Source organism: Carcharhinus amblyrhynchos, chromosome 21 (assembly GCF_965287045.1).
Source record: "Carcharhinus amblyrhynchos chromosome 21, sCarAmb.v2.hapA, whole genome shotgun sequence".
Taxonomy (NCBI): Eukaryota; Metazoa; Chordata; class Chondrichthyes; order Carcharhiniformes; family Carcharhinidae; genus Carcharhinus; species Carcharhinus amblyrhynchos.
The window spans coordinates 32,199,753-32,225,540 of record NC_137344.1 but is presented as its reverse complement, the minus strand read 5'-3'; the positions used below and the strand labels follow the sequence as shown (position 1 = coordinate 32,225,540).

The following is a 25,788-nucleotide window of genomic DNA, read 5'->3' as shown; positions in this document are numbered from 1 at the left end:
CCCTTATTCTTAGACTATGATCCCTAGTTCTTGGCTTCCCCAACATTGGGAACATTCGTCCCTCGTCTAGCTGTCCAGTCCCTTCAGGATTTTATACGTTTCTATGAAATCCCCTCTTATTCTTCTAAATTCCAGTGAGTACAAGCCCAGTCAATCCAGTCTCTCATCACGTGTCAGTCAAGCCATTCTGGGAATCGATCTGGTGAATCTTCGCTGAACTCCCTCAATAGCAAGAATGTCCTTCCTCAGACTAGGAGACCAAAACTGCACACAATACTCAATGTGTAACCTCACCAAGGCCCTGTATAACTGCAGCAAGACATCCTTACTCCTGTACTCAAATTCTCTTGCTACGAAGGGCAGCATGCCATTAGCTTTCCTTACCACTTGCTGCACCTGCATGCCAACCTTCAATGACTGTTTCACCATAATATCCAGGTCACATTGCACTTTCCCTATCTTAAACTGCCACCATTCAGATAATAATTTTCTTTCCTGTTTTTGCACCGAAGTGGATAACCTCACCTTTCCACATTATATTTTATTTGCCAAGTATTTGCCACTCAGTCAGCCTGTCTAAGTCACCCTATGGCCTCTTAGCATCCTCCTCACAGCACATTCTACCACCAAGCTTAGTGTCATCTGCAAATCTGGAGATATTGCATTCAGTTCCTTCATCAAACCATTAATGTATATTGTGAATAGCTGGGATCCCAGCACTGAACCCTGTGGTACCTCACCAGTCCATTCCAAAAAGGACCTACTCTCTGCTTCCTGTCTGCCAACCAGTTTTCTACCCACGTCAATATATTACCCCCAATACTATGAGCTTTAATTTTACTCACTAATCTCCAGTGTGGGACCTTGTCAAAATCCTTTGAAAGTCCACAACATTCACTGGTTCACCCACATCCACTCTACTGGTCACATCCTCAAAAAATTCCAGAAGATTTGTCAAGCATGATTTCCCTTTAGTGAATTCTTGGACCGATCCTATCACCGCTTTCCAAATGCACAGTTATTACATCCTTAATAATTGATTCCAGCAATTTTCCCACCACCGATGCCAGGCTAATTCCCAGTTTTCTCTCTCCCTCCTTTTTTAAAAAGTGGGCTTACATTAGCTATCCTTCAATCCATTGGAACTCTTCCAGAGTCTGTAGAACTTCATTCTGAATGTCTCAGTTTTTATGCTGGCTGTATTTCAGAGAAATTAAAAGCCAGCTCTTTCTCCCTTCAACCGTACTTTAAGATACGTGGTCCTGTCACAGCTCCCCCCTGCTGTGCATGTTCTGTAAGAGTGCTGTATTTTTAACGCTGTCCCTGAAACATTTTAAGATAGATGGATGGCCCCTTTTCAGCTCGTTCAGCAGTTTTGGCATGCTTTTGGTGAGTGATGCTCCTGCCTTGGGGCTTGTGTATTTTGGATTGACCCCTCCCAAGCATCACCAACATCCTGATTTGCATCTTGAGTTCCCTGTCACTACCCTGCCTGTAACTCTAAAGTTGAATCAGCTCTGGACTGTGCAAGACCTGAGAACATGTGATTTTGATGATTAGCCATGTTTGAAATGAATGGCGGAGCAGGCGCGAAGGGCTGAATGGCCTATGCATGCTTCCAGTTTCTATGTTTGTTTGTCAAGCCCACTGACTACAATGTGGTCATGAATGAACCTGTGTGTTGAAGGTCTATGACTGCTAATAGGAGGGAATTCATATAAATTGTTGTAAGGGAACAAACAGACGCATCCAGCCATTGGCTCCTCTGGTTGAATCTTAAACTCTCTGTAACTAAATTCTTGTTAAGGCAGAAGTTCTTATTAAAGACCTGTCTGATGCCGAGGTGATCCCAACATCTTACTGTCCCAGGATTTCGTCAGCTATGGTATCCACTGTGTATAAAAGTGTACAGACCTGGGTCAGAATTTTGTGCTCCCTACCTGACAGGTTCGGGGTGGGGTGGGTGGGGGGTGTGGTGGGGTGGGTGATGAGGAGAGCATGAAATTGCATGGATGGAATTCCCACTGGATTCCTGCCCATAAATGGTTGGTGAGTGGATAATGACTCAGGGGTAGAACCCAGTAATGAAGGAAGATTGAGTTTGGACAGGAAGGTGTTGGAAAGTGCGTCCATCGGAACCCCTTTCTGCTTGGAGGCACCTTCCCCCTTAAAGCCCGGTGACGTCCTGACTTCCCTCTGCCCGAGCCCTCTCAGGCCTCCCATACTGTAATGACTTCAATCAGGCCATTGAGGTTGGCCTATTGGTGTATGAACTCCCTGATTAAAGATCCAGTTGATGGTCCAATCAGGGGGTCTTTGCCTTGTACTTAACATAAGATAAACATAAGATAACATGAGATAAACTGCTGACTCTCTATGTACTGCTATTAGAGTTTGTACATAAAGGGGTTTTGTGAAGGGACTTCTGCCTCTGAAGACTTATTCTTTGACCCTGGCACTTACTTGGACCTGCTAATTCTTTTGTCATATTTTAAGTGTGTTCTTAAATAAAGTTTGTTTGATAAAAGCTTCTTAATGAATCACACCTGGAATGAAACACTTTATGCTCACCCTGCTGCTAAAATCAAAAGGAAACATCAGGGTCTCGATTAACTTCATAAAATACCTTGGAGTTTCTGATCTGACCTCTAACGTACTTCCAATTTCTATATTGCGAACATTACAGGATATGAGGATAGTGCAGAAGACTGGGGTTGAGGAAGAAGATCAGCCATTGAATGGCAGAGCATACAGAGGGGCTGAATAGCCTACTCCTGCTCCTATGATACTATATTCCTATGACTTTTATAAGGGAACTATTGTGGGGGGGGGGGGGGGGAAGGAAGTAAACCTGAGTGCAGAACATACATGGTTAATAGTGGATGTTTCATTTAATTCTGTTATTTGCAATAAAGTATGTGTTTTATTAATAAAGAAGTGGAATTTTGTGGGGTAGATCTACTAACGAGGTGCTCAGATTTTTATTCAAATGTTGGTGGTCCCTAACTCTCTCTTTTGCTGAAGGAGTCTGAATAGCTCTGAAGGACTGCACATGGTGAGAATTGTTGTGTAGAGTGAGAGGCTTGAAACAGAATGAAGTGCTTGAAGAAGGAGGAAGTGTCATAGAATTGATTTTGAGTGACAGATGAGCAAGCTGGGGTCTCTCTCCTGGGAGACTGGTGGACATGTTGGAGGACCGAGAGGGAAGAAGAAAGGAAGGCTGTGGGATCATTCAGAAGGAGTTCAAGTGTAGTGACATGAGGGAAGAAAGCTGGGAAACATAATTGGGAGAACCAAGATGCTGGAAATAAGGTAGTGAGTAATTGAAGGTAAATGATACTGACAAGTAGCTGCAAAAATTAGAGAGGATGGGGTCTCTCGCCTTGTGTGGAAGTGGGAATGTGAATGCATGTCCCACAAATAACAATTTAGGGTGTTGGTTCTGGAACAAATATTTATCAGGATACCATGGTTCTTTTTCGAATAGTGATGCTGGATCTTTTACATCCACCTGCGAGACCCACACTTCTTATCTAAATACATTCTGATATGATTAAATGCTATGTGTTCATATCTCTGTTTTCCTTTTTTTTGTTAGAACGCGTCATTATGCAGATGTTATTCCAATCAAGCCGACCCTCACCACCAGTTACGTCCATGGTGCCATGGATATCCCACTCAGCCCCAAAAGCATTGGCCAGTGTCTTGAAGACGTAGTCAATAAATATCCTGATAAAGAAGCACTGGTGTTTCTGCGAGATGGAGTCAGGAAAACATTTGCACAGTTGAAACAGGAGGTGAGAAAATGGCTTCTGCTTAATGGTTCATCACATTTTTCATCCAACTTTGTGTTTAAAACCCCATTTGGGCCACTTTTAAGGTTGGCAGTGGCATAACTAGAGGGGGACCCGGGGACCGACTGCTCCCTCTGAGCACATTCTTCAACAGTGGTGCCTTTTCAACGAAGTGTTCCTCACGGGCCCCTCAGATCTCTTCCTGAGATCTGAAGTCCTCAATCCGTGTACTGCAATCGCGGGATACGATATGGATGCGAGGACTTTGGCAGTGAGGAAGCCATGCAATCTCCCGAGGGGGCATATAATCACGAGGATAATTGCAGAGGCGGCAAAGGACATAAATATGCAGCCATCGCGACAAAAGAGGCTGTTGTAGTTGCTTTATACCTTTTTCATATTGATTTGTTTTGTTTTCATTTTATGTTTAAAATGTAAAATAATTAAATAACACACGTGTTTTTATTATGTTTTCGTTTTAAATACAAAATAAAAATGTATAATGAATTTCAAATTACTTGCTATGCTTCGTGGTGCCTTTTTCATGTGCCCCCTCCTGCTAACTTTAAAACCTGGCTACGCCCCTGAAGATTGGGAACTCCTCCTGAATACCCCTTGCTGTTTCAGTGCTGGTCAGAGTTTTTAATCCATTTACAGGATGTGGGCATCACTGCCTAGGTCAGCATTTATTTCCCATCCTTAGTTGCCCTTGAGAAAATAGCAGCCAGCTGCCTTCTTGAACCGTGGCAGTCCCTGAGGTATAGGTACATCCTCAGTGCTGTTAGGGAGCTGACAATCCAAACTGAGTGTCAGTGAGAAGGTTATTGCTAAGCTTGGTAGCACTATTAATGACCCCTTCCATCACTCTACTGATGATCGAGAGTAGACTGATGGGGTGGTATTGGCCGGACTGGATTTGTCATGTTCCTTGTGTACAAGACATATCTGGGCAGCTTTTCACATTGCTGGGTAGATGTTAGTGCAGGAGTGAAACATCAGGGTAAATTTTCCAGTGCTACCTGCCACAGGAATCATTTAACCATTGACGTCAGTTGGGCAGGAATTTCTGACCTTGGGACGAGCAACTGAGATTCCTCAAACTGGCGAAAGGAGAGGAGTAGTGTTCTACAGGGATTGGTGCTAGAATGACTATTTGGGTTGGAAGTATAATTTAATATTTACAGATGGCAGCAAATTGATGGGTGCTGATGTACAGAGAACTGTGCCAAAATAGAAGACATTAATAAACCCCTGCATATGCATGGAAGTTAATTTCAAGAACAACAACGTACAGCGCCTTCAACACAATGAAATGTCCCAAGGTGCTTCACAAGAGCGTTACAAAACCAAGAGCCATATGAGGAGCCAAATTAGGTCAGATGACCAAAAGCTTGGTCAAATAGGTTAGTTTTAATATTGTCTTAAAGGAAGAAAGTGTGGCTAAGAGGCAGAGAGCTATAGGGAGTGAATTCCAGAGTTTGTGTGTCAGGCAGCTGAAGGCATGGTCACCAGTGGTGGAGCCATTACAATTTAGAATGCAGAAGAGGCCAAAATTGGATGAATACAAATATTCTGAACTGTTGTGAGGCTGGAGGAGATGACAGAGATAGGGAGGAGCGAGGTCATGGTGGGATTTGAAAAGCAGGATGAGAATTTTAAAATCAAGACATTGCTTGATCAGGAGTTAATGTCAGTCAACGAGGACAAAGCTGAGAGGGAACAGAGCTTGCTGTAAGATAAGAAATGGGAGGCAGAGTTCTGGGTAAAGTAAAGTAATGTTTATTTATTAGTCACAAGTAGGCTTGTGACTAATAAATAAACATAATATTGTACATGAGGGAGAAGTTAGCACGGGCACCTAACCAGCTTGACCTTTCGAGAGTGGGAGGAAACCGGAGCACTCAGAGGAAACCCACGCAGACACGGGGAGAACATGCAGACTCTACACAGACAGTGACCCAAGCCAGGAATCAAACCCAGATCCCTCGATCTGTAAGATAGCAGTGCTGACCACTGTGCTATCATGCTGCCCATGACCTCAAGCCAACCAGGCACGCACTGGAATGGTCAAGTCTAGAGGAAACAAAACGTTTCTACAGCAGGTGAACTGACTCAGGGGCGAAGTCAAGCGATGTTCGGGAGGTGGAAAGAGATGGTTTTAGTGAGGCTTGAATATGAAGTTGGATGCTCAGTTTGAGACAAATGAAACACCAAGGTTGCAAACAGACTGATTTCATATCAGACTATTGACAGAGAGAAGGATGGATTTGTAGCGAGGGAATGGGAAGAGAAGCCATTGCAAGTGATCCTCTGGCTACAGTTAAAGAAGATTGGAATGAGGTGAGAGCAGTCCCATCTAGCTGGAGCACAATAATGTTGGAGAATGATGGTATGGACAGTCAAGTCAACGGCTGCAGACAGGGAGAGAAGGATGCGGAATGAAAGTTTACCTTTGTCACAATCACATAGCATGTCATTTTGACTTTGTTAAAATACTCTTTTGGTGCAGTGGCATGGATTTAAACACAGAATTCCAGGAAAGATGGTAATGGATCTGGAAGAGACAGCACATTCAAGGGTTTGAGATAAGATAGTAGTTTGCTAGGATAGAGGGATCAAGGGATTTTTGAGGAGAGGGATGATATGATGACAGCAGATTTAAGAGGGGGGAACACCACTTGAGAGAGAATTTCAATATAGGTTAGTGTGAAAAATGTGCGTTTTGGTTTGAGGAATAAAAAGGGCAGTGACTCCTTGGAAAAAGAAGCTGCCTAAATGGTGTGGAAGAATGAAATGACCTGGAGTATAGAAAAACAGATCAAAAAAATGACCACAAAAGAGTTATTTTTATTTCACTTAACATAAGACTAAATGGTGCCAACAATTTCACTGTTTGAAAATACAGCAATACTATCCAGAAATGGCCTGGAATGAAGCTGCCAGATTTGTGAGAGCACTGGGAAGAATGTGTCCCTTCCCAGCATAACTAAAAGGACCTTAGTGTCACATTAGTCAGTTATCACAGTTTTTCAAGCTTTCTTAATAGACATCAGTTAAAACTTGGCTGACTGAGTAGAAATGGTGTTGTAAAAGCTGCCGTACTTGCAACCTCTTTCTTGCTCAGATACAGCAATCCTACCATTTACTGTATAATTCCTACATGCATTGGACCTTCCAAAATACATTATCTCACACTTGTGGAAGTTAGAAACTTACTAGCTAAGATTGAATGGCAGAGCAGACTCGATAGGCAAAATGGCTTAATTCTACTCCTATATCTTATGGCCTTAGTTACTCTCTGCAGGATTCCTAGCCTTTGACCTGTTCTTGTAGCCACATTATTTATGTGGCTAGTCCTGTAGAGTTTCCGGCCAATGTTAACCCTGAGTTGTTGAAAGCAGGGGATTCAGTGAGTTCAACAGAACAGCAAAGAGCTGCTTTGGCTGCAAAGAAGCTCGAGACTGGTGTGGACTGTCAAATCCCAATTCCAGTTATGTTCCTCTGAATTCTGATTATGTAACATTTGGTTTTCACAGGTTGATCAATTGGCTGCAGGACTACTTGCCATCGGACTGGAGAAAGGAGACCGTCTGGGCATTTGGGCACCAAACATCTACCAGTGGGTGCTGATACAGTTAGCAACAGCACAAGCAGGCATCATATTGGTAAGTAGAGAAAGGTTCAGCAGTGTTAATGTGAGCCAGGCAATGCTCACGATGCTGGCTATTTAGTCTAAACAAGATTTTTCCAAGCACTGCCCTCAAGTCCTGACATGCTGCGCTCATTCATGGGGTTGTATTGCACACCAGAAAGAGAAGAAAATTCAATGTGTACGCTTTCAGCTGCCCGAAATGGCCACCAAAATGCTCTGAGGAAATCTTTACAGTTACAGAAATCTGGAGAGAATTGTGACTATTATCTTGATTTAGAGTAAATTAACTCTAGGATTTGACTAATTTGCTTTACTGAGCAGAAAAAACGATTTCTTGATTTATTCACTGGATGTGAGTGCCACTGGCTGGTCCTGTATTTGTTGCCCCTCCTATTTGCCCTTGAACTGAATGGTTGCTGGTCCTTACATAACCTCACCTACATGTGACTCCAGACTCATAGAGTCATGGGATCCCCACAGTGTGGAAGGAGACCATTCAGCCTATCGAGTCTGCAACAACCACAATCCCACCCAGGCCCTATTCCCATAATCTCACATATTTAAACTGCTAATTCCCCTGATACTAAGGGCCAATTTAGCACGGCCAATCAACCAAACCCGCACATCTTTAGACTGTGAGAGGAAACCAGAGCACCCAGAGGAAACCCATGCAGACACTGGGACAACGTGCAAACTCCACACAGACAGTGATCCAAGCCGGGAATCGAACCCGGGTCCCTGGTGCTGTGAGGCAGCAGTGCTAACCACTGTGCCACCATGCCACCCAATGTTCTTGACTCCTAACTAACGCCTCTGAAATGGCATTGCAAGCCTCTCCATTATATCTAATCACATGGAAAATATAATTTAAACAAAGCTCGATGGGCCGCTTGGAATCAGCTGAGGCACAGGAAATAACAAAGGCAAACCTTTGTGAAGCTGCTGTCATTAATATCTGGAGGCTCAAGTCAAAATTAGGAGAGCTATCACACAGAAAGGTCAAGCAAGAGGCATACCCGTTGAACGAACCCTTACAACTGAAGTCCCAGACTTCTCCAGCACCATCTCTGGATAAGTCCTGTTTCAACAACAGGACAGAACAGCCAGTGGTGGCAGCACTGTCAAGAGGGTTTGCACCTGGAAGTCTTACATTGACTCTGGATCCCATGAAGTCTCATGACGTCGGGGGCAAGCATGGGCAAGAAAACTTTGCACTAATCACCATCTACCGCCCTTCCTCAAATGATGAATTAGTATTCGTCCATGTTGAACACCATTTGAAAGAAGCACTGAGGGCGGAAAAGGCACAAAATATACTCTGGGTAAGGATTTCAATGTCCAACACCAAGAGTGGCCTGTTTGCACCACTACAGATGGAGCTGGTTGATTTTTGAAGGAATATCTACTCAAGGCAACTACAACAATTTATAACAGTGCAAGTCAATGAACTCAAGGCAGACAGACCTTAAGGGCCATCCCTTCAGTTCATGATGAGAGTACAGCTGCACTGGAATTACACTTGTACTTAGCCTCCCGACTCTGTTCATCCCCACATTCCCCATGGAGCCAGCATGGGAAGGTGCACAGGCTGCAGTGTAAGATGGCAGGTTAAACAACGCGTCAATGGCCTGGGCCATTGATTACAGGAGAGGAAAAAAGTGATTCATTGCTTGTTCGAGGCTTGAAATTCCCCGTTAGGCAATTTCTCCTGTGCGCTCTCCACACAGGGACGACACGGTGGCACAGTGGATAACACTGCTGACTCACAGTGCCAGGGACCCGGATTTGATTCTTGGATCAGGTTAATTTCTGTGCGGAGTGTGTACATTCTCCCCATATCTGTGTAGGTTTCCTCCGGGTGCTCTGGTTTCCTCCTACATTCTGAAAGACATGCTGGTTCGATGCCCTGGCCATGCTAAATTCACCCTCGGTGTACCCGAACAGGCGCCGGAGTGTGGCAATTAGGGAATTTTCACTGTAACTTGATTGCAGTGTGAATGTAAGACTACTTGTGACACTAATAAATAAACTTTAACTGAGCTGTCTTGTGTACTGCAGTGATATGCATGCCATAGTTTGGAAGCGCTGACCTCAGTGGATAGATCTTGAGCATTATGTCTAGTGATGAATATAACATTTCAGTACTATTGTTATATGATGCTGGTATGTCATATGCAACTACATCAGTAGGTGGTAATGTTACACCACATACACTTCATAATTATGAAAGGATGAAATGTAAAGGTTATGAAACTGAGAGCTTATTCTTCATTTATTGTAATAGTAACCTAAAATAAAAATATATCTGCAATCCAGGCTGCAATTCTATAGATTGTTTAATGCTTCTGCCATTCTTCTTAAACTGAGATGATCTATCACACCCTGATGAATTCAATTCTTTCTTTATTAAAGCCCTCAATGCTAACTATCACTAATTCTGTCCTGCTGTTAAGCTGTAATCGAGTATTTGACAGTGAGAGGAAGAGGAGAATGGAAGCACTGCTCTAACTGGATAATAGAATATTTCCTTTGCTTGGGTGAAGTTGGAAACCAGAAGTGAGTGAGGATTACCTCACTCTCATTCACCTCTCCACTGGCTGCTATACTGTACAGAATTGCCGGAAAAATGTCTCCCGCCCACTACAGTTCCTGTGCCAGGCGGGTAAAATTTCAACCACTGTCTTCAGCAGCAGCTGGGCTGAGACACTGGGGGCGATTTCCCCAGTCTGCTGTGCTGCTCGAGTAGCACGGTGGGTGAGGAGACATCAGCAGGGCCATTTCACAGGCTTCCCGTTGGGCAGCACAATGTCCACGTGTCTCTGGCACTAAGTTTTTTCATGTCATCAGCTCCTGCCAGAAATTGGCGCAGAGCAGATCACAATATCAGCTCCCCACCGGGAGCAGTTCTGCCCAGAAGGAGTTTACTCCTGTTCCCCACTAATGGGGAATAGGTGGTTCAACCCTGCTGGAGGGAAGAGAGACCATTGAGGTCCTTGGAGAGGTCAGAGGTAAGGCAGGGGTGCCCTATTGGCAGTGCCATTCTGGCAGTGCCAGCCTGGCACCCTGACACTGCCCAAGAGGCACGTTGGCACTGCCTGATATGTCATGGGCAGTGCCAAGGAGGTGGTGTGAGAGGGTGCAGAGCCTACAGAGGGTGGGACCTATTGGGACCGTGACCTATTGGGGGATGATTGGTGGGGGGATGATGGGGGGAGTGACGGTGACTGCCACTCTGCAATCAGGATTGATGGGGGAGGGAGGATAGAGCGTGATCAGGGCTGGCAATCTTGGTTGGGGGGGGGAGTCGGGTCTGTTGGATTGAGATCGGAGCTGGTGGTTGTGGGGTAGAACATCAGGGCAAGTCATTGGGATTGGGGTGGGATATTGGGACTGTCTGGGTTGTGGGGGTGCTGTGGACTGGGGTTGGCCAGTGGGGAGGGTTGGGATGGTTAGGACTGGCCAGGGGTGGGGGGGTGGGTGAAACAGATGCTGGTCCAGAGAGGTCCGGGAGGGCAGCGATTAAGGGGTGGGAGTCAGGGGGTTGGAGGGCAGCGATGGGGGTGTTGCGGGGCTGCCAGCGACTGGACTTTAAAGTTTTATTAATTTATAAATGAAAGAAGTATACTTATATTAACATTACAATGAAGTTTCTATGAAAAACCCCATAGTCACCACACTCCAGTATCTGAGGGAGAATTTAGCAGAGTCAATGCGCCTAACCAGTATGTCTTTCAGAGTATGGGAGGAAACCAGAGCACCCAGAGGAAACCCATGCAGACACAGGGAAGATGTGCAGACTCTGCACAATAACCCAAGCTAGGATTTGTGTTCCTGGTAGTATGAGGCAGCAGTGCTAACCACTGCGCCACCATGGACTGGCCAGAGGTCTGGAGCTTGGCAAGATTGTGGGGAGGGTGGGGGCACACTGCATATGTGTTGATCCCTCCTCTGTTAGATCGATGCATGTGCAGTGGTCCGCTCTGTGCTATGCTGCCAGCCTCTTGGACAGGATGAGGCCCTGCTCACAGGTTTCCAGAGTGAATCATGCTAGAGCACTCTGTGATGCATAGTGTGTCAAGATTCATTCTGGAAATCCCATTAAAAAGCCGTTGGGATTTACTCTCATTTTCTTGCATATTGGAAACTCAGAATTTGGGAGAATCCAGGCCACTGTCTCGAAACTGTACTGCAGAAAGACATCCGTAAAGGACATTAATGAACCAGATGAGTTTTATGATAATTGACAATGGTTTCCTGGTCATCATTAGACTTTTCATTGAATTTAAATTTCAAGCATCTACTGTTGTGGGATTCGAACCCTAGACCTCAGAGCATTATCCTGGGTAGTCTGGATGACTAGCCAAGTGACAATACCACTCTGCCACTGTCTCCCCAGAATGTAGGAGACACAGCTGCCAATTTGCACACAGCAAGCTCATGATAATCAGCAGATAATTGCTAATCTGTTTTTGTGATGTTAATTGAGAGCTAAATGTTCAACAGAGAGATAATCCCTGCTCTTCAAAATAACTTCTACCCTAGAATCCAGAAGGGGCCTAGGTTTGATGTCTCATCCAATGGATGGAATGTCCAACAGCACAACGCTTCCTCAGTCCTGACTGGAGTGCCAACCTAGATTCCTGTGTTCACATCTCTAACTGGTACAGAACATTGTGACCCAGAGGCGGAAGTGTTGACGAAAGGCCAACTTCTGCATCTAATCTTCTTCTGAGACTGTTCAGCAGCCTTTATTTCATTGTCTAATCTACAGCCTCTATTTGCACTTTTATATCTGTCAGGACTATTACCGTGACTATTTCCACTTTCGGAGGTTCCTTCTCCAGAATGTAGTCATTTTCTGGTGTAAGAGTCACTTCCAGACTCAGCATTACTACTTGCACTGTACTTTCTTACTCTGCAGCCTTTCATTCCATTCTTGTAGTCCATGGATCTCACTTCTCAGCCAACATCCTGATCATTCAACCAATATTTAAATTTGTCAGAATCTACTCCCACAAAGGCTGCATTCTACCCACATAGAAGCACATGGTTTATGTCAACAATTGGAGTGAGACAAAGAGACACATTATTGCCTGATTAATATAGTCAAGTCCTGGAAACAGTGATGAGTCTTGAAATAAGACTGACTCCTGAGATGGTGGTAGGATGAGGAGAGGTTGGTTCGACTAGGCTTGTACTCGCTACAATTTAGAAGAACATAAGAACATAAGAAATAGGAGCAGGAGTAGGCCATCTAGCCCTTCGAGCCTGCCCCGCCATTCAATAAGATCATGGCTGATCTGTCGTGGCTCAGTTCCACTTTCCCGCCCTCTCCCCATAACCCTTAATCCTTTCTCTTATCAAAAACCCATCAACCCGCTTCTTAAAAATATTTAGCGAGGCAGCCTCCACCACTTCAACGGGCAGAGAATTCCAGAGATTCACCACCCTTTGAGTGAAGAAGTTCCTCCTCAACTCCGTTCTAAACCGCCTCCCCTTTATCTTGAGGCTGTGCCCCCTAGTCCTACTGTCTTTTTTGAGCGGGAAGAGTCTCTCCACCTCTATCCTATCCATCCCATTCATCATCTTATACGTCTCAATGAGATCTCCCCTCATTCTTCTAAACTCTAACGAGTACAAGCCTAGTTTATTCAGCCTCTCCTCATAGCTCAATCCCCTCAACTCCGGTATCAGCCTAGTAAACCTCCTCTGCACTCCCTCCAGGGCCAAAATATCCTTGCGCAGGTGCGGCGCCCAAAACTGCACACAGTACTCCAGCTGCGGCCTCACCAATGCCCTATACAGCTGCAGCAAGACCTCCCTACTTTTATATTCAATCCCCCTCGCTATGAAGGCCAGCATCCCATTCGCCTTCCTGACCACCTGCTGCACCTGCAAGCAAGAATGAGAGGGCATCTCGTTGAAATGTGTACAATTCTGACAGGACTGTGTTTCCACTGGCCGCAGGGTGCAGAACGAGGAGCACAGTCACAGGGTACAGGGTAGGCTATTTAGGACTGAGATGAGGAGACATTTCTTTGTTAAGAGGGTGGTGAACCTGTGGAATTCTCTACCACAGAAGGCTATGTAAGTCAAAACACTGAATATATTTAAGAAGGAAATATATTTCTGGAATCTAAAGATGTCAAGGAGTATAAGGAGAATGTGGGGTTGAGATAGAGGATCAGCCATTATCATATTGAATGGCAGAGCAGGCTCGAAAGGCCACATGGCATATTCTTGCTCCAAAGTCCATGTTTCTATAATATTGGAGAAATCGCCTTACGTGGAAAGAATTTAAGCAATCTTTGCTGTATTGGTGTAATTAATGAAGCAATAGCTAGAACAGGTTTGCAAAAACTGAATAATAAGAATTCAGAGAACACTAACCACTCTTTTGGTTAAGATTTTGGATCCTATTTCCCACCTTTAGGTTACAGATCATTGTTTGCCTTTCGTGACTGCAATGCCATCCTTCATTCCCATTCACTTACCCACTTACCAAAGATTATTCCCAGGCAGTGATCACTGACCATCCGAAATCCTGCTCCCAACTGTCAGCCAGTTGCGATTTCTTACTGGGAGTGGGTGGGAGGCTCACTATAAGTAAGCAAATAAAGCCCAGGGGTTAAATCTCCCAGAGCCTGTGCTGCCAGGGAGGGTGGGCCCTGTAACCTGTATTTGCCATGCTAAGATGGGCCCTGTAACCTGTATTTACCATGGTAAGATAGGCCCTGGAACCTGTATTTGCCATGGTAGGATCCTGTAACCTGTATTTACCATGGTAAGATGGGCCCTGGAACCTGTATTTGCCATGGTAGGGTGGGCCCTGGAATCTGTATCTGCTGTGGTAGGGTGGGCCCTGAAATCTGTATCTGCCATGGTAGGATGGGCCCTGTAACCTGTATCTACCATGGTAGGATGGGCCCTGTAACCTGTATCTACCATGGTAGAGTGGGCCCTGGAATCTGTATCTGCCATGGTCCATCGAATCCACAGCCTGAATTGAAATTGTGGCTTTTGTTTCTATCGTTTTTGACATTCCCTGATTTTGTTTTGTTGTTACTGGGTAAAAATAAGTAGTATTTTTATGTTTAAAAGGCTATCCAGCTTGAAAGCTCCCATCTAATTCCCAGATCAAATGGTGAAGAATTGATTTTTAAACTCTCATTATACCAACAACTGAACAGTCAAATTGGCTAAATAAAAGTGACTATCCAAAGATACCCTGTAAATGATGTCAAGATACTGAGGTTGCTTAGCACTGTAAGTTTAACCAACATAATTAGAATCTATTACATCCTGCTTCTTCTTAATTCTAATTGTCTCTTCTTTTGTTCCAGGTTAGTATTAATCCAGCCTACCAGTCTCTTGAGTTGGAGACAGCTCTGAGGAAGGTAAGCTGGCCTTGGTGGTCTGCTGAATATAGGAATCTTTCATACAGTCATAGAGCCATAGACGTTCACAGTATAGAAACAGATACTTTGGCCCAACTTGTCCATGCTACCCTTATTTTTTTTTAAAACCCCTGAGCTAATCCCAATTGCCCGCATTTGGCCCAAATTCCTCTATGAGCGTTGTAGTTGTGAGAAACGCAGCTCACAGTCAAACAATTTAGTCAAGTCAAGTTCTGAAGGAGCAAGATATTTTATTTAACGTTCTTGCAAGACCGGGTGTCCAATAAAATAGGCAAACCTTACATAGATTTGCAGCACATTTTTATACCTTTTTACAAGCATTGTAATGGCTTTGCAATGTGTTGTTCTCCCCTAATTGGTGGTCTCTGTCCCATCCATGTGTTGTCATTCCCCTATTGGCTCGAGGTGCCCCAAGTTTCCATCCCCTCTACTCCCCATCTAACAATGTCTCCTGTTATCACAAGAGTGCATTAGTAAACTCATCCGTCTTATCCAACACTGTTACATGTCCAGTTCAGATTGGCGGTAATCAATCCTTTGCCAACTTAATCACTGCTGTCCCGACTATCTCAGTGACCTTTTTCCCCCTTTTATGCTTAGTTGTAGAAACAACACATCTTGTATACCATTTGCTTTTTATAACTTGGACCCACACATCTGGTGTTATTCTTACACCACAGGCAGTCTTTTTATTGTCCCTGACTATTGCTCTGTTAGCAGCAGCGAATTTTATGCCCTATGTTTGTGACTAAAATCACAGTTGTTTCCATAATGTGGGTTATCAATGTGCCTGACTATATCCAGCCTACCTAACTTTATGCTATTTTTCTATGGTGTACAGATATATATGTTAGCAGCATCTTTACCTGTTGCTCACATAGTCATGTAGCTACCTAAATGCTTTTTAAAAGATAAAATTGTACCCGCCTTTACTACTACCTCTGGCAGCTTGTTCCTGACACTCACCGCCCTCTTGGGTAAAAAGTGGAGTTGGTGACAGCGGTTGGGATTGAGGTGTGGTTGGTGACTGTAATTGGGATTGAGGTGGAGACAGTGACTGTGGTTGGGATTGAGGTAGAGACAGTGAATGAGGTTGGGATTGAGGTGGAGACAGTGACTGAGGTCGGGATTGAGGTGGAGATGGTAACTGTGGTTGGGACTGAGGTGTGGTTGGTGACTGTGGTTGGGATTGAGGTGGAGACAGTAACTGTGGTTGGGACTGAGGTGTGGTTGGTGACTGTGGTTGGGATTGAGGTGGAGACAGTAACTGTGGTTGGGATTGAGGTGGGGTTGGTGACTGTGGTTGGGATTGAGGTGGAGACAGTAACTGTGGTTGGGATTGAGGTGGAGACAGTAACTGTGGTTGGGATTGAGGTAGAGACAGTGACTGTGGTTGGGATTGAGGTAGAGACAGTGACTGTGGTTGGGATTGAGGTGGAGACAGTAACTGTGGTTGGGATTGAGGTGGAGACAGTAACTGTGGTTGGGATTGAGGTAGAGACAGTGACTGTGGTTGGGATTGAGGTGGAGACAGTAACTGTGGTTGGGATTGAGGTAGAGACAGTGACTGTGGTTGGGATTGAGGTGGAGACAGTAACTGTGGTTGGGATTGAGGTGGGGTTGGTGACTGTGGTTGGGATTGAGGTGGAGACAGTAACTGTGGTTGGGACTGAGGTGGGGTTGGTGACTGTGGTTGGGATTGAGGTGGAGACAGTAACTGTGGTTGGGACTGAGGTGGGGTTGGTGACTGTGGTTGGGATTGAGGTGGAGACAGTAACTGTGGTTGGGACTGAGGTGGGGTTGGTGACTGTGGTTGGGATTGAGGTGGAGACAGTAACTGTGGTTGGGACTGAGGTGTGGTTGGTGACTGTGGTTGGGATTGAGGTGGAGACAGTAACTGTGGTTGGGACTGAGGTGTGGTTGGTGACTGTAGTTGGGATTGAGGTGGAGACAATAACTGTGGTTGGGACTGAGGTGTGGTTGGTGACTGTGGTTGGGATTGAGGTGGAGACAGTAACTGTGGTTGGGTTTGAGGTGTGGTTGGTGACTAGTTGGGGCTCTGCTAGGGATGGTGACTGTGGTTGAAATTGAGCTGGAGTTGGTGACTGTGGTAGGGATTGATCCGGGTTTGGGTGATTGTGTGGTCAGGATTATGGTAATGGATGTGGCAGTGTGCTGTGGTAAAGATGGTATCTCGATATTCCAGTAATTTGAATTTTTTTTTGTTGCAGGTTGGCTGCAAGGCTTTGGTGTGCACCACAAAGTTTAAAACCCAGTCATACTATGACATCATTAAGCAGTGCTGTCCAGAGCTGGAGAAAGCCTCTCCTGGGGATCTGAGGAGCAAGAGGTACACACTGTTATCAGACACAGGAGTTCCCACTTCAATAAGAGGCATATGGTGGTCAGGGTGATCAACAAACCCACTGGAAGGGGTAGGGAGTGTGGCAGGAGGGGCAAGAGGGAGGGGGAATGAGGGAAAAAGAAGTTGAAAATTAATTTTAGGTGGGGGAAGAAGAAAGGGATGGGAAGGAGGGAGGGCCAGAGATTGATCTTTGGGTGTGAAGAAGTGGGTAAGGGGTTTAGGAAGGAGAAGGGTGGTTTGCAAGAGAGTAACTGGGACTCAACAGTCAGACACTGTATGTCACAGGAAGGGGTTTTGGGAGAGATCATGAGCAGGAGAAACCTCTTTGACAGAGGAAATTTAATCTTGTATCTGGTTGCTTTATGCCCCACAATGACAGCTTCAAAAAGAAAACTGACCTGTCTGAGCCTTAAGTAATCTGACTTCTCTTCCCGTTGTTTTCAACTGGTGGAGAAATGACAATGGCTCCTAGTCTTGAACAACCAGCTGGAATTACGGACAAGATCAAATGATTGCATCAGGATTTGATCTGTATTGTTAAGAAAGGACCTCGTCCCCACAGTGAGAACAGAGTTGACAGTGGCAGTCAAGTTATGGAATCATTAATGGCACAGTGGGAGACCATTCAGCCCATTGAGTCCATTCAGCCTCTTTGCTAAGCAATCCAGTCAGTCCCACTACCCTAGTTGCTCCTTTTAATCCTGCATGTTTATCTCTTTCTAGTGTCCAGCCAGTTTCCTTTGTCAATCATTGATTATTTCTGCTTCCACCATCCTTGTGGATAGAGAGTTCCAGGTCATTAACACTCACTGTGTAACAAGGATCCTCTTCACAACTTTCCTGCCTTTTTTTGCCCAGGATCTTAAATCTGAGTCCCCTTGACCTTGTACAATCAGTTAACGGGAAAAGTGTTTATTTGTCTACCTTATCTAAGCCTCTCATAATCTTGTACATCTCCATCAGGTCTCCCTTCAATCTCCTCTGCTGCAAGCGTAATAACCCCAGCTTTTCCAATGTCACCTGGAAACTAAATCTCTCATCCCTGGAACCATTCCTATAATTCTCCTACACACCCTCTCAAGGACTGTCACATTATTCCTGAAGTGTGATGACCAGGGCTAGATTCAGTACTATAGTTGGGAATTTATCTAGGTTCATCATAACTTCCCTGCTTTCGTACTCTAGTGTCTCTACTTATGAAGATCAAGATTCCATCGACTTTGCTAGCCACTTGCATTAAGTCCTGCCACCTTCGAAGATCTATGCACATGCACTAGGTCCCCTTGTGCACTTTATGCCATGAAGTCTATTTTAAGCCTCCCTATCCATTCTGCCAAAATGCGTCACATCTCTATCTTCATTCCCACTGCCATTTTGCCCATTTCCCTAACCCACATCCTGTTGCAGGTATCTTGTAGCATCCTCACTGCCACCTATCCAAGTTTTATAACATTGGCAAATTTTGATACCTTGTTCGTGTCAATTCCAAGTTATTTATAAATAGCAAAAAAAAAAGTAGTTTTCCTAACTAATACTGACCTTTGGGAAACACCATTGTTTACCATCCTCCTGTCCAAAAAACAAACATCACCATGATTCGCTGCTTCCTGTTCTTATGCTAATACTATTTTCTTCACATTCACACTTATTATCTTCTTCTAGAGCCTTGATTTTGTTAACCAGCTTTATATGTGGTACTTTGTCAGACACTTTCTTAAAATCCATATGGACAACATCCACCATATCCCCAATATCAACCTTTATTTCACTGAAATGTTCAGTTAGATTGTCAAGTACGATCTGACATTTTACAATTCAGGCTGGCTCTCCTTAATTAACTCAAATGTCTCTAAGTACCTGTTCTAAAACATTACTCATCACTAATGTTAGACCAACGAAGGCAGGAACAGTAGTGGGTTAGATGCAGAGTAACATTCTTATTATACTGTCCCTCCAATCTCTCAGAGGGCAGGTATGGCATTGAGTTAGGTACAGAGTAAAGTCCTCTCTATACTATTTCCATCAAGCCCTCCAAGGACATGTAGAGCAGGGGGTTAGAATAAATATCCTGCTGCACTCTGCCCATCAAACACTCCCATCAAACCCCACTGGCATGGATAGATAAATACAGAGTAAAACTTCCTCTATGCAGTCTCCATCAAGCCCTCCCAGGTCAGGTATGGCATAGGATTGGATGGGCACAGAGTAAAACTTCCTCTATACTGTCTCCATCAAGCCCTCCCAGGTCAGGTACAGCATGAGGTTATATAGGTACAGAATAAAACTTCCTTTATGCTGTTTTCATTAACCCTCTCAGGGCTGGTACAGCATGAGGTTAGATACAGAGTTAATATCCTGCTACATTCTTCCCACCAAACACTCCCAGGTGTAGTAGGGGATTGGATACAGAATAAAACTTCCTTTACACTGTTCCATCAATCATTACAGGGCAGATGCAGCACAGGTTAGATAGAATAAAGCCCAGAATATTCTGCTTCAATACTGTGTCATGACTCAACAAGAGAATAATATTTATTTTATTCATTTATTGCACCGATTAAGGTAACGTGGAATCAGATATGAGTTAGTGCGGTTGATCCATGCTTACTGTGATTAGATTGACCTGATAGGCTATAGTCAGACCATCAGCACATGAATGGAAAAGAGATTTGGAAGGGTAGTGTCTATCTTTTGAATCTCACAGCTTCTACTATGCAAAACTTGCAATCAACATTAGAGAACTGTGTCACATGAACATCATTGACTGTTTCTGGGTTGTGTTTGTTTAGTCTCCCAGATCTAAGGACAATCATCATGGTTGGTAGTAAGCCTCCTGGAACATACAGTTTTGAGGAGGTCTTTGAGGGAGCTTCAAGCAGCCACCACAAGCAACTACAGAGCCTGCAGAAGAAAATCTTCTTTGACGACCCAATAAACATCCTCTTTACCTCGGTAAACCAATTTTACTTTCAACCCTTAAATTAGGCAAAGCGATTTTTGAAAAGTTACCATCATTTTCTAACACTGTTGAGAATAATGTGATGATAAGAATGAGGTGGAGATGCTGGTGTTGGACTGAGATGGGCACAGTAAGAAGTTTCACAACACCCAAGTTAAAGTCCAACAGGTTTATTTGGAATCATGCACTTTCGAAGCATTGCTGCCTCATCACTCACCTGACGAAAGAGCAGCACTCTGAAAACTCGTAATTCCAAATAAACCTGTTGGACGTTAACCTGGTGTGGTGAGACTTCTTACTAATAAGAACGGGAAAGAATAAACAAAAGTTATTATTTTCCATTCCCATTGGTGGAAGAATTGACAACCAGAGGGCACAGGTTTATGGTGATTGGCAACATGAGGAAAAGCTTTTTCATGCAGCTAGTGCTGTGAATCTGGAATGTGCTGCGTGAGATTATGGTGGTGGCAGATCCAATTGTGGCTTTCAAGACGAAAGTGGATAGTCGGAGGTGATGGTGGCGTAGTGGTATTGTCACTGACTAATAATCCAAGGACCCAGGGTGATGCTCTGGGAACCCAGGGTCAAATCCCACCACAGCAGATGGTGAAATTTGAATTCAATAGAAATCTGGAATTAAGGTGTAATGATGACTGTGAAATCATTGTTGATTGTCATAAAAACCCATCTGATTCACTCAAGCCCTTCAAGGGGAAATCTGCTACCTTTATCTTTTCTGGCCTACACGTGACTCCATACTGGATCGTACAGTGGTTAGCACTGCTGCCTCATAGCACCAGTGACCCGAGTTTGATTCTGACATTGGGTGATTATCATGTAGAATTTGCATATTCTCCCAATGTCTGTGTGGGTTTCCTCCGGGTGTTTCAGTTTCCTCCCACAGTCCAAAGATGTGCAGGTTAGGTGGATTGGCCATGGTCAATGCATGGGGTTATGGGGAAATGGGCCTAGGTGGAGTTCTTTTGGAGACTCGGTACAGACTCAGTGGGCCAAATGGCCACCTTCGGCACTGTAGGGATTCAATGGATTTAGACCCACAACAATGTGGTTGACTCTTAAATGCCCTCTAAAATGGCTTTGCAAGCCACTTAGTTCAAGGACAGTTAAGGATGGACAATAAATGTTCGTCCAGCCAGCAATGCCCTCAGCCACAGAACAAATCTTTAAAAATCTGAAGAGAAAAAAAATTGCAGTGCTACAGGGAAAAGACCAGGAAATTAGCTGAGCTGCTCTTGCAGACAGTCACAACAGGTTAGATAGTCTATTTTTGTGCTGTAATAGTCCAATGATTCTATAAAACTGGAGCCAATGTCTGCCGCAGTGTTAATTGATGTGTGGAAATTAAGTTACAACAGCTATGGCAGACAACTTTGTCAGCAAGAATGGAAAGTACTTATTATCAGACAAGGCCTCAGATGAGGCCTGCGGTTACGTATTCAGGGAAGAGACTAATCTAACCTTGTGTCAGTTTCATAAACACTGCCTTCCCGGCGTTGGCCACAGAATGAAACAAGGACAAGTTACCATAACAAATACAAAAAAAAACAAGATATGGTGACATATTATGCAAATGAAGGATTAGAAGAGGATAGTTTTCCATTGGATAGGAAAGGGCAAAAAGCTACAATATAATTGATGGATATGTATGCAAGTGAAAGACTAGAAAGTTGCTCATTTCCCATTTGCTGTAATTAACTCTAACTGCTAATTTTTGTTTGTTTTATTCCAATTCAATCAAATCAAGTCCAATTCAGAGTCTCAACAAGTTGAGACATTCCCGACCTAAGCTGACAAGACAGGGCTCTCACCTCCTGTCTTGGGCTTGATCTACATAATCCAAGCTGATTGGTGTAGGTATAGCTCCTCCTCCAAGGCTTGATCTCATATGCATCTTAGCCAAAAGGCCAAGATGCCCTTTTAAAAATTGCTTCAAATGAAGCTGAAATGTAACCTAATGACTTCAAACAGCATGTCAATACTACACTTGATCATAGAATCCCTACAATGCAGAAGATGGCCGTTTGGCTCATTGAGTCTGCACTGACCACAATCCCACCCAGGCCATACCCCCAAGCATTTAGTCTAGCTAGTCCCCCTGACACTAATTTAGCATGACCATTCCATTTAACCCACACATCATTGGACTGTGGGAGGAAACCGGAGCACTCGGAGGAAACCCATACAGACATGGGGAGAATGTGCAAACTTCACACAGACAGTGAGCCAAGCTAGGAATTGAACCCAGGTCCTTGGCACTGTGAGGCAGCAGTGCTAACCACTGTGCCACCCTTAATTATCTGCATGAATCAACAGAACGCCTAGCAGTGCATTTCACCGCATAGGTGTTCTCCTCATGCATGAGTAATAAAGCTTCAAAGTTTGAGTGGCCACAAACAAGTGTTGTTTGTACCCAAGTTGACTACAGTGCCTAGTGTTTGTATTCAAGTCGGCTAAGACAAGCAAAATCATAAAGTGAAACTATAGCTGCGATAATGTGAACAATTCTTTATTTTCAGATTCCCTATGCAGGTATATAGGCTAACATGAGCACATTCGGATAGAGGGAATTAGAACTCAGCTACCAAGTTGCGTCAAAGCAGACCATAAATCAACACCAGAGCAGAGTTTTCCAAATTGGGTTCTGTGGCTAAAAAAGTTTGGAAAACCCGGCACTAAAGAAACTCCAAACATTAAACAGGCCTGTAAAGTTTGGAGATTTACAGCCTTATGGCTCTGGAATAATTCTAATTTTATTTGTTGCTTTTAGCATTCAACATTATAAAGGTTAACTGTGAGACATATTATTTAGCCAAACATTTAGAGTCACTTAGGATGCTGTTTTGAAGTCAGTGGGAAGTGACTGAATACATTCCCTTGGATGTCACCCACTGCTGATGGTTCCCAATAGTTTGGAAGGTAGAATTCCAGATAGGGCAATCTATATAGACTGTTCACTTCTTCATTTTGTATCAGGTTTGAGTCAGTGATGTTTGTAAAGGCCTTTCCCTCGGCATTCCTTGCCATGATAAAGAACAGAATTTCATTCCATGTGTTCAGTAGGAAGCTTGAGTGGAGGGGAAGAAAGCTGCCATGGGTCCACCATACATTTCCTTCAAGTAGGTAGCCCTGATGACTCGGCAGGCCATTCATTAAGGATCAGCAGATGTACTTTCTTCTTCATTTCATCCTCTTTGGTTTTACACTCACTAGTTGACTGTTGAGACACTGAAATGTTTGTCCCAGGTATGAATGTGTGAAGTTTGGAACGCAGGAAACTGGAGAAGTCAGGTTAACTGATTTGCAAAGGTTAATCCTATAGTCTCCTGTCATTAGAAGTGGTAAGAGAGTTGTATTTTGATGGAAGACTGGACTTTGTTCATTTTGTCTTCTTCTTGAGCTCTTCGGAAACCAGGTCTGAAGCCAGGTCTGACCCTCCCCAAGCCACAACTTCCACTTTGGGTAGGGCAAGCAGGTAGGTGCCGAATCTAGCCTGGTTAACCGAGGATCGAACCTCTTGCTGTAGGCATCAATCTGACCTACACTAGCCATTCTACCAACTGAACTGACCTGTTTCCCCAAGTAGTCTGGATTACTGTAGCCACTTCTACAGCATGTTGTAACCAGGAGTTATGGACAGTGATGATAGAGACTCCAATTTCTTTCCAGCACATGTCTAGCCAGGAGTTGTTTCCACTCTTGCCTTTTACCATTGGCATTTGTTGGACGTGTTTGCAAATTTATATGTTTGGCCATGTTATGAATGCACCTTCCTTTGCCATCAGCAGTAAGGATGCTGCCAACATCCAATGCCCTCTATTTTATTCATATATATTTTATGCATAATAATTTAATTGGTTGATTTACAGTCAGCCTTTTTGCGATATGTAGGGCAGGATTTTCCAGCCCTTCCTCCTTGCCAGATCTTCAGGTCCTGCTGTAGACGACCCTCATGCAACAGATTCTCCAGTGGTAGGGTGGGCACGCCACACAAACTGCCATAAACCTTGGTGGGACTGGAAGATCCCATTGGTGGTCAATGGCAAGATGCCTCCAGCGCAAAAAAACATGCTGGAGGGGTTGGGCGAGGGAATCCCACCCACACTGTTTTTCAGACTGCCTTCCAAAGGGACAAGAAGTGTTCATGATGACAAGTGCAAAGTATGCCACATATAATAAGATGTATATAATGACTATTACACAATTCCATTTAACCAGTTGTTGAGCGGGAAAGGTGTGTTCCAGAAAATAAAGGACAATAGGACCAGTTATGGTAGTGGCCAGTAACAGTAATGCTTAAATAAATGTCTCTAATATATGTTTAATCAAGCACATGTGTGTTTTCTTTAGGGCACCACAGGAACTCCCAAAGGTGTCACCCTTAGCCACCATAATGTTGTCAACAATTCTTGGTTCATTGGACACAGAATGGGCTACACTTGGCGGGTGAGTTCACAGATCCTGGTTGCATTAAATTTCCTTCACTGAAAATGTCTCACCGATAAACTTTTTTCATCTATCTCCTTTGTAGCACATTTGTGAACTGATTATAAACCGAAGCAACCATCCCACTTACTGCTTTCAACTTTTATTTTTAAATTCCTGAAACCTCCGTCAGCAGCCTGTTCAGTTCCTGAAATAATTGGACATAACCAGTTTATGAGTTCAAAGTTTATTTATTAGTGTCACAAGTACGGTTACATTAACACTGCATTGAAGATACCGTGAAAATCCCCTTGTCGCCACACTCTGGTACCTGTTTGGGTACACTGGGGGAGAATTTAGCAAAGCCAATGCACCTAACCAGTTTTGGAACGTGGGAGGAAACTGGAGCAATCGGAGGAAGCCTACGCAGACACGGGAGAACGTGCAAACTCTGCACAGACAGTGACCCAAATTGGGAATTGAAATATGGCCTCTGACGCTGTGAGGTAGCAGTGCTAACCACTATGCCACCTGAATGGGGGAGGATTGAGAATATATCAAAATAAGACCATAAGACATAGTAGCAGAATTAGGCCATTCGGACCATCAAGTCTGCTCCACCATTCAATCATAGCTAATATTTTTCACATCCCCATTCTCCTGCCTTTTCCCCATAACCTCCAATCCCCTTATTAATCAAGAACTATCTATTTCTGTCTTAAAGACACTCATTGACCTGTTCTCCATTGCCTTCCACGACAAAGAGTTCCGCAGATCCACCACTCTCTGGCTGAAGAAATTCTTCCTCATCTCTGATTTAAAGGATCGTCCCTTTACCCTGAGGTTGTGTCCTCTGGTTTTAGCTTTTCCTACTAGTGGAACCGTCCTCTCCACATCCATCCTATCCAGGCCTCGCAGTATCCTGTAAGTTTCAATAAGATCCCCCCTCATCCTTCTAAGCTCTAAGGAGTATAGACCCAGAGTCCTCAACCATTCCTCATATGACAAGCTCTTCATTCCAAAGATCATTCTTGTGAACCTCCTCTGGACCCTTTCTAAGGCCAACACATCCTTCCTTAGATATGGAACCCAAAACTGCTCAAAATACTTTAAATGGGGTCTGACCAGAGCCTTATACAGCCTCAGAAGTACATCCC

General features: G+C 44.1%; 1 protein-coding gene across 1 annotated transcript in view; it reads left to right on the top strand.

Annotated features, from left to right (window-relative positions):
- Nucleotides 1-25,788, top strand: part of acsf2 (acyl-CoA synthetase family member 2) — a 127,096-nt gene that overhangs the window by 23,218 nt on the left and 78,090 nt on the right. The window contains exons 2-7 of the mRNA XM_080208933.1: nt 3,599-3,797; nt 7,331-7,459; nt 14,790-14,843; nt 17,096-17,214; nt 20,019-20,181; nt 24,557-24,652. Of these exons, the coding sequence (XP_080065059.1) occupies nt 3,599-3,797; nt 7,331-7,459; nt 14,790-14,843; nt 17,096-17,214; nt 20,019-20,181; nt 24,557-24,652 (760 nt within the window). The remainder of the gene's footprint in view (nt 1-3,598; nt 3,798-7,330; nt 7,460-14,789; nt 14,844-17,095; nt 17,215-20,018; nt 20,182-24,556; nt 24,653-25,788) is intronic.